At 37.2% G+C, this 9,231-nt stretch overlaps 2 protein-coding genes across 2 annotated transcripts in view; one reads left to right on the top strand and one right to left on the bottom strand.

The window, feature by feature from the left end:
• The first annotated feature begins 518 nt into the window (after positions 1-518).
• On the top strand, positions 519-3,097 carry LOC21402630 (anthocyanidin 3-O-glucosyltransferase 2). Its single transcript, XM_010089189.2, has 3 exons — positions 519-1,306; positions 1,785-2,397; positions 2,522-3,097. Exons 1-3 carry the CDS (start codon positions 811-813, stop codon positions 2,796-2,798), a joined length of 1,386 nt encoding a protein of 461 aa, XP_010087491.1. The 5' UTR covers positions 519-810; the 3' UTR covers positions 2,799-3,097.
• Positions 3,098-3,377: 280 nt separating this feature from the next.
• LOC21402629 (protein EXPORTIN 1A) overlaps positions 3,378-9,231 on the bottom strand; it is an 11,562-nt gene continuing 5,708 nt past the window's right edge. Inside the window, exons 16-32 of the mRNA XM_024165158.1 lie at positions 8,757-8,867; positions 8,101-8,198; positions 7,560-7,668; positions 7,154-7,219; positions 6,905-7,003; positions 6,729-6,809; positions 6,506-6,595; positions 6,184-6,269; positions 5,978-6,058; positions 5,702-5,884; positions 5,297-5,363; positions 5,069-5,179; positions 4,795-4,902; positions 4,583-4,720; positions 4,369-4,506; positions 4,166-4,273; positions 3,378-3,992 (exon numbers count right to left, since the gene is read on the bottom strand). Of these exons, the coding sequence (XP_024020926.1) occupies positions 3,870-3,992; positions 4,166-4,273; positions 4,369-4,506; positions 4,583-4,720; positions 4,795-4,902; positions 5,069-5,179; positions 5,297-5,363; positions 5,702-5,884; positions 5,978-6,058; positions 6,184-6,269; positions 6,506-6,595; positions 6,729-6,809; positions 6,905-7,003; positions 7,154-7,219; positions 7,560-7,668; positions 8,101-8,198; positions 8,757-8,867 (1,797 nt within the window). The 3' untranslated portion in view covers positions 3,378-3,869. The remainder of the gene's footprint in view (positions 3,993-4,165; positions 4,274-4,368; positions 4,507-4,582; positions 4,721-4,794; positions 4,903-5,068; positions 5,180-5,296; positions 5,364-5,701; positions 5,885-5,977; positions 6,059-6,183; positions 6,270-6,505; positions 6,596-6,728; positions 6,810-6,904; positions 7,004-7,153; positions 7,220-7,559; positions 7,669-8,100; positions 8,199-8,756; positions 8,868-9,231) is intronic.

The following is a 9,231-nucleotide window of genomic DNA, read 5'->3' as shown; positions in this document are numbered from 1 at the left end:
TCTGTACAATTAATTAGTACTTTTTTAATTAATAAAGTTATTTGACTAAAAAAGATATTAATTAAGAGTAAGAGATATACCCTAAGATATTTGTTTCCTTTTTTCTCCAGATTTTATGTTCCAAATTAAATACCAGTTGGATTTTTGAATTTTGAATCACTATATTTAGTCCACGTATTACAAAGAAACAAATCAATTTTGAGTTTAAATGACACTGACCCTCTTTTCTCTATGGTTTGGTTGGTACGTCGGATGGCTTGTGCCAACCCCCGTGTCAGCCGTCGAGCCACACTTTTGAAACTCTAGAAGACTAACTAAACACCATTTAATGTTGATAACAACAAAATTAATGATAATTAAAGCAATTTCTTTTTTATTTTCTCAATGAAAATTTAACTAAACCTCATGAAAACATAACGTTTTCTTATCTTTTTTTTTTTTTTTTAAATGGAAAAACTTAAACGTTTCAAAACTGCAACATATCCTTTCGAGAATTTCATTCGAGTTTAAATGTCAAATATGAACTAGTTATTTGTTGGTGTCGTGGTTGCTTTGATGGGAATCTCTATATTATCTATCTAAAGAAAAAAACTGCACAATATCAGTAGTCTTCCTCTTTTTTTTTTTTCAGCCTATGACATAATTCTACCATAAATATAATTGCCATTGAGCTAGTGCTTTTAAAGCCAAATGCAATCAAAGACCTTCCACTTGCACCAATAACCAACATCATCAAAGACTCTTTTTCCAATTTTCTTCTAGAAGAAAAAGAAGACCAACCAAAACCTCCATAACAAACTTACCTAAAAAATGGCACCATCACCACCTTGCCACGTCGCCGTGGCGGCCTTTCCCTTCGGCACGCACGCCGCCCCACTCCTGGCCATCGTCCGCCGCCTAGCTGCGGCGTCCCCGGGAACAACATTCTCCTTCTTCAACACGAGACAATCCAACAACTCCATCTTCAACAAGGACACCGCCACTCAATTCCCCAACATTACGGCCTATGACATATGGGATGGGGTGCCGGAAGGCCATGTCTTCTCGGGGAAGCCGCAGGAACGCGTCGAGCTGTTCGTGAAGGCGGCACCGGAGAGTCTGCGGTTTAACATAGAGATGGCGGTGGTGGAGACGGGGAGGGAGGTTAGCTGCTTGCTGACGGACGCTTTCTTTTGGTTTGGAGGAGAGTTGGCTCAAGACATGAGAGTGGCTAGTTGGGTCCAATTTTGGACTGCAGGGCCTTGTTCTCTATCCGCTCATTTTTACACTGATCTTATTAGGCAGCGGATTTCCATTGCAGCTAAAGGTATTGATTTTTTGTGTGTTAGTACTTAATACTATGTTATATACATATATATAAAAATAAAAAAAAATAAAAAAAAAACTGGGGGTGGGAATTTTTAGGCTAAGCTTATAAGCCAAGGATTGATTAATACTCTGGCTGCTACTAGAATATCACGTTATTAGTGCGTAAACTTGGCAAGTTTCTTGTTACTCCTTTTTAGGATTTTTGTTTGTTGGTTTTTTAGTTGGTTGAAATTATAAAGTGGGGCCTTCTGTTAAAAGGGAATTAAAAAATAAATCCTTGGGTGTAGAGTGCTTATTTTATCATCAATTTAACGAAAGAAAAACAAAGATAGAACTTTTTTTTTATAGTAGGTTCAATGACTTTTTTCCCTTGATCTTAAAGTTTCAACGACTAAAATAATACTTTCGTCATGCTATAGGACGAATCGAAAGATTTTTTTTTTTAATTAGTTGATATATTTTAATAAATCTTGCAGGAAGTGAAAACGAACCCCTCAGTTTCATCCCAGGAATGTCCAAAGTTCTTGTCCAAGATTTGCCCGAAGGAGTCCTCTTTGGAAAATTGGAATCAGTCTTCTCAAACATGTTACACAAAATGGGCCTATTGCTACCACGTGCAAAGGCAGTTTTCATAAATTCCTTTGAAGAGCTAGACAAAACCATTACGCATGACCTCAAGTCCAAATTCAATAAATTCCTCAATGTGGGGCCCCTCAACGTAGTGTCCCCATCACTGCCGCCAACCCCGGATGAAAGCGGCTGCCTGCGGTGGCTCGACGAGCAGAAGGCTGACGCGTCGGTGGCGTACATTAGCTTTGGTTCAGTCATGGTGCCACCAAGAGAGGAACTAGAGGAAATAGCTGCAGCCTTAGAAGGAGGTGGGATCCCATTCATTTGGTCCCTCAGGGAGAATGCAAAGGAAAATTTGCCAATTGGGTTTTTGGAGAAAACAAGGAAAACTGGAATGGTGGTGCCGTGGGCCCCACAGATTGATATACTGGCACACAGAGCAGTCGGGGTGTTTGTGACACATTGTGGTTGGAACTCAGTTTTGGAGAGCATAGTTGGCGGTGTGCCCATGATTTGCAGGTGAGCAATAATACACGATTATGATGAATATCATGAATGCGCGTGTGTTAAAATTTCGGTAAATTCTGTTAAAACTAGTATTTTGTTCTAACCTTCCTCCATATGTATCATTTTCCCTTTGCAGGCCATTTTTCGGAGACCAAAGGCTCAATGGGCGGATGGTGCAGGACGTGTGGGAGATCGGTGTGAAAGTTGAGGGTGGGGCTTTCACAAGGGCAGGGCTAGAAAGATGTTTGGATCTTGTTTTATGTCAAGAGAGAAGGAAGAAAATGAGGGACAAGATCAAGAGTCTCAAAGAAGCTGCAAATGAAGCTGTGGGTCCAAGAGGAAGCTCCACAGAGAACTTCAAGCTGTTGCTGGATGTGGTAACGAGGCCTCAAGGAGTTGTAAGACTGATATAATAAGCATTAGTGTTAAGTTCAGTCTTCTTAATAACTATTGGATAGGATACAAAAAATGTGCCACATCAGCTTGGAGCACTTTTAAACCGCTAGATCTTCGCCAAGCTTGGTCCATTATTTTGTAATCTTAAGCTGCGAATTATTTATAGGTTATGATTTTGTCAAAATTCACTACTACTTGTGATAACACCTTTTTAGCCCAAGTGTTGGTTGCCACAGGAGTATTTAGCAACTTTCTTATTTTTATGATGCATCCTTATTTCAATTTGCTACAAGGCAGAGCAATCCATTATAGCATCCATCTAGGCCGCTGAAGACCTTCTATTAGTGGTGGATAGCACTCCAGATGCCTTATAGCAATGCTCAAAACTTAAGCAAGTAAAGACCACTTGTTGTAGAGGAATACTACCAATCCTCCTAAAGTCCACATGCTATTTATCTTTATAATCTGTCCACCATTAGCCAACTTTAGCACTTGCATTCAAGCAAAACCAAGATCAAATCCATGTTTGATATATATATAAAGGAAATGGAAGAAACAAACATCTATTAAAGACATGATATTGAATTGATATGGAAACAAAAATCAACATCCTCGAACAGAATCTTTAAACACAACCCATCCTATGAATAAATTAAACCAAAAAAAAGAAAAAAAAAGAACCAAAGGTAATTTCTGCACAACTCGGCGAAGTTAGTATACATTACACCTAAGACGAATCATCAATAGTTTCAAAATGAGTCATCCAAACAGTCTTTGCGTCCCATCCATCAAAATACAAATTATGAGTGGATCCAGCAAAACCGTACCAATGACTCCTGTGTTTTCCTAAATCAGCACTAAAATAATCTACACCCATCAAATCAACGTGAGGCAGCACTGCCAGCAACCAAACCATGGTACACGGGGCGCCTCTGTGGTTCTACTACTTTTGGCTAAAGAAATTCTTGAAACTAATAACAGGGGTAAACTGTTGCATCTCTTCACATCCGCAGGTTCGAGTAAATGAATCAAGGCACCCACAGAAACTCCGCTTCATTCACACAATTAGCTCCGCTAAAATTAGCGGTCTATGAATCCAACATCTCATCTTGTATCTCATTAGGGGCAATAAGTCCTGGTATGGAAAGCATTCTTTGCCGCTCTCTTTCTCTTTGAGCAGCTGCCTCCTCAGCATAAAGGTCCTTGTTGTCCTGCAAAAAGAATTGAGCATTCAAATTACACGCATCTGAACCACATGGTCACGCCCCACAAGAAGGAAAAGAAAAATGACAGACTTTTGATTTCGCAATAGAGTACATGGGTTGAATAAAGTAAAAATAACTTGATGTAGAAGTAAAAACGGTACACTAAATTGTGCCTTTACCTGCGCAGAAAATTCTTTCGATTGCACAAGAAAGTCTCGTATATGATTCTTAAATGTGGAGAGGTCATTCCTCGATTCAAACAGCCCACCATTCACAAATTGAGTGACCTGAAAAAACCTCAAAACAGATAAAATACCACTTTTTTTTTTTTTTTGTGTGGAGGTAGTGGGTGGAAGCAACGGGAAGGGATAGGGGTTCATACCTCTGCAGCAGTCATGTTGGGAAACGACGTACTTAGGAGTTTTATGGTGTACTCACGAACAAAAATTGCATTACTTGGATAAGCGTATGAAACCGTTGCAACATCCCACAAAGGCTCAGTCAACAGGCCAGTTTCCACCTGAAAATTCTCTTAGTTAAACTCGTGCTAACCCTATTGAAATTGAGGAATAGGTGACAATAACAAGAAACATTACCAGGCAAAACAAATGTTGAAGCACCAAGACATGCAACTTGAACCCAGGCTTATGAAAGGTATCCGTCAAAACAGCAAATATTTCTTGCTCAATGGTCAAAAAGTATGTCCGGTAAAATTGGTTGCAGAACTCAGAATTCTGTCAATTTTCAAAAAATATTCTTAGCATCTTAAACGAAGAAGAGATAGCACAAGAATACACCAAGATTGAACCTGAAAGTTCTTCAGCATCTCTAGTAACAGGTTGAGCCCAGTTTCTGCAATATTTCTTTCTGTGTGCCGAAAAGCCCATATAATTGAATCCATGACAAGCTTTAGTTGCTGAAGAGTACCAAAAGAAAAAATATATGAAAAATTACTTCATTGATAGTATATCAAGAGGAAAAAAAAAGAAAGAAAAAAAAGAGAAAAAAAGGGCACAATACTCATTTGCTCTAGCATAAGCAAAAAAGTTGGTCAAAAGATGCAAATGAATATAAGCACAAACCTGACTTGATAAGTGAATCAAAGCTGGAAAACAATGTGTTGCAATGGCACGTAGTAATGAAAAGAACTTGAGACGATGCTCAGGATAGTCTTCAAAGTTCTTAGTAATCATCTGCAGTGGCGCAAAATTAAGGACATGTCAGATAAGCAGCTAACTGTTACAATCTCTTTCGACCTAACAAGTTAATAGATGAGGCAATTCCAATTTCCAAATAGCCAGTATCCTCACCTCCAAAGTGCACTGGAAAACAGCTTCGAAAATACGTGGCACATCATCTGTCATTGCACCTTTGTACCTAAAACCAAAAGAACAAGAACAAATAAAGAAAAAGCAATAACATGCAATAATTATTCTAAATCAAGAAAAAAGAGGGAAGAAAGCAGTATCACTTCAAAAGATGTATATCCCATTCATAACGAACAATCATATAACCACAATGTCTGGCCCCACTCACCAAAATGGAGATCATGTGGTAGAACAAAGCCTAGCATATGTGCATGTGCAACATCAGATGTTGCAATTTTGTTTTGCTTTTTTTCTTTTCTTTTTTTTTTTTAAGACGTGGAACTACCTCAGCACACAAATAAGCAACTCACTGATGCAAGATAAAAATAACAAGAGAAGGTAACGTACTTGTTTATTATTGTGGCAAATAGAGATAAAACTTCTGATTCTCTAGCATCGGGCAGATTCCTAGCATAATCTAAAAGAACAGGATCCATCATCGGGGGCACAAATTGTTTTCCTGTCTGGGGTTGATCTTCCGCTTTGTCCAAGAAAGTCTCAATAAGCTTCAGAGTCTCCCTCTTAACCGATCTGTGCTTACATAGGGGGAAAAAAACGCTCAAAATAATGAAATTGCCATAAGATCCGTAGCTAAACTTAAGGAACCGTCATAATAGATCAGACCTTAGAAGTTTCACATAGGATGTTTTCGATGCAAAGGGGCCCCCTTCTGCAATACTGCTAGATATAAGCTCACTGTACATCCTGTTGAATAATTGAAAAGTCATACATAGATCATACCGTATTAAAATAAATAAATAAAGAAGAGGCAAAAAGAACAAACACTATTTCAAGATAACATTAGAAAATAGTAATCCCGAAAGGTATACCTGTACACGTTAAGCATGTCCAGAAAGATCAAGGAAATTTGGGGTAAGAAATAAGTACCCAAGGAACTAGCAACACTTGTATTTGTCTGCAAATTTCAAACTTGCAATGATCACAACTAATCCTAATGAAACAATATAATAAACTACAAATGCCTGATAGTGACATGCAGAAAATAAAAAAGAAACATAACAATAAAATGGTGGAGTACCTCACATCAACTGAGAGGAATCAAGAAAGAAAGCATCATTGAGAATAATTGCGAACACTCAAATATGTATATATTTATGAAAAACACAAAAAAGCATGATTAAAAGGCCACACCTGCAATATGTTCAGAACTGTCCTTATCACATCCTGATCCTTTAGGAAATCAACACTTATACGTGCCTGACCTATAATTTCTGCCCATTTCTGCATAACAAAGATAAGGCAACTATAAAAGGACTGCGTGTTTGTACATGTCAAGAGGAGTGTGCCTGTAAGATAGAGTTGTAGAACACAGGTCATAATCTTCCAACAGCAAGCAATTAGAAATAGGACAAACCTGATTGGGCAGGTCCATCAACCTCTGTAGATACTCGTCCCTTTTCTTAGAATCAGTTTCTGCTTGAATCATGTGACCAACCTGAAACAAATAAATCAAAACAATTACATAAATATGCATGTATTATACAATCTTGAGTACATAGATGCAACCAAAGGGACATAAGAAAAACATACAGATTCATAAAACGTATGAATCTGGTGAGGTTCAAGATCTGCAACAGTCGTTGGAAGGCCTGATAGAAGTTCAGATACAAATGGCTCATTTTCCCCAACCTGAGATTGAATGGAGCAGACGGTGAATAAAAATGATTTAAAAACAAAATCACTGAATAAGCAGAATATTTTTGAAACGTTTCTCAAGACATTGGACAGAAGATCCACTGGTGCTACTATAAAACGTGAGTTTCATAAACTATATGGTACCTGAACGATTACAAATTTACGCTTACACTTCTGCACAATCTTCAAGAATGTGTCACAGGCCATATCCTGAAACATATGAACACGTGAGTTTAAGCAACACTTGAATGAAAAATAACCCAAGAAAGCATGCTCCAAAGATTAAGGGATTGTTCTTTTGGAGTGTAATTTGAGTGTAGTTTTTGAGTTGAATTTGAGTTATAACTTGAGTTGAAGTTAGAACTTGAATAAAGTTGAGTAAAATTGAATAAAATTGAAACTTAAAAGAACGTGAACTTGAATAAAGTTGAAACTTGAGTTGTCTTTTTTTGAGTTTTTTGGACAAAAGAACATGCCCTAAATTTCTTCCAACTCCAATAACATACAAAGCATTTTCTGTTCATCGGGAAACTCATGATGGCAAAGTTACCTGAACACCAGGATGAGTTTCATGCATGAACTCAAACAATTTGTTCACGACAGTTTTTAAGAACTTCCAATGAGCTCTTAGAAACCTCGGATATTGTCCAACAACATACCTGTAGAAAAGATTTGGAGAGGGAACAGATGCCATTAGGACATAATATTGGATTTACACAACAAGAATCAGAGTTTTAGAGAAACTAAACCTTCCCTCCTCATAAGCTGAAAAATAAAACCCACTGTCATTTTCTTTCTTTTCCCCCCTAGAAAGTAGAGTCCTCTAGTTTTTGAGGATAAAAACGCCCATATTGTCATGTACAGTATAAAATTTAACGCATGAAACTAGAACATACGATTTTGCAATGCATGATGTAATTGTTATTTGCCACATGGCAGTTAGGCATTTTTATTTTTCAAAAAGATGAAGGGTCTAACTTTCCGTAACAAAAGGAGTCATGCTACTTAAAAAAAATAAATAATAATAATAGTGATAGAAGAACTACAGGGATACGCTATGCTCAAATAAACAAAAAATCGCCAATTCTTACATAATGTTACTGGCAATAACGGCTTTGTTATCTTTGCCCTTTGTAATTTCACAAAGATTCAGTAAGTCACGAATGACCATCACCAAAAACCTGTTTTCCTGCCAAAACAATGCAACACAAGAATTGTCAAAGGAAAAAAAAAACACAAAAAAAGCAATGCATTGTAAATTATCTGCGCCCAAAAGATCATGTTTTCCAATTTAGATGCCCGTAGATGGCATGACAGCTAACACCATGTGACAGATACATGCATATGTGCACTCATATACATGTAAATGTAAAAATTTAAAACTAGAAAGAGGCTATAAGCATTCTAAAAATCATACAGTTCTCTTTAATAGAAATATACGGCCCAATTCATTTCACCGATTCAAGTTTAGAATTCGAGTTTTACTATAGTATAAAACTCTCAGAAACAGTCACATCTAACTTTTTTGATATAGTAAAAAGCTCTCACATAAAGTCACATCTCAACTCAAATTAAAAACTCGAATCAGCGAACTAAACGGACCCTACAAGATTTTCTTATATTCAAACAGGAACATGTAAACAATGATGACAAATCAAAAACAAGTAGAAATAACATGTAATAAAATTTATGAAGCACATGCACTTCTAATATATTGCTCCTTCCCAGCACCAAAAGCAAAAAGTACCTGTTCTTCCATCATCGAACCAGATATAGACCCTATTGCCCAGCATAGCGTGTTCAAGTTGTTCCAATTCCAATCCTCACCACTCAATTGTTTGCTAAGCTTCTTTAGCATCTGCATCACATAGGACCAGATTCAATCACTCTTCAAAGTTCACCACAAAAAGATCACACAAGATCTAACACTAATAAAAATGACTTTTCCCCATTATTTGTGTGCTAATAAAAATGTAACTCAAAAAAAGTTGTAATAAAAATTCCATATGTATTCTTATCTTCAATCTGCCAATACGAGTGGCCCAATTTGTAACCACACGGATTCCACACAAAAACGTACGAACCAGAAACTAGCTTGTCCAATATCACATTTATTACAAGGTAGAATGGCACTATTATTTGTTCAAACAAATAACCAGTATATTAGAATTAATGTTACTGGAATATCACGCATATGGTATCACTGAAGACACATAGGGAAA

This window comes from Morus notabilis, unplaced genomic scaffold (assembly GCF_000414095.1).
Source record: "Morus notabilis unplaced genomic scaffold, ASM41409v2 Scaffold201, whole genome shotgun sequence".
Lineage (NCBI taxonomy): Eukaryota > Viridiplantae > Streptophyta > Magnoliopsida > Rosales > Moraceae > Morus > Morus notabilis.
Note: the sequence above shows the minus strand (reverse complement) of the source record. Positions and strands in the feature narration are given on the sequence as shown.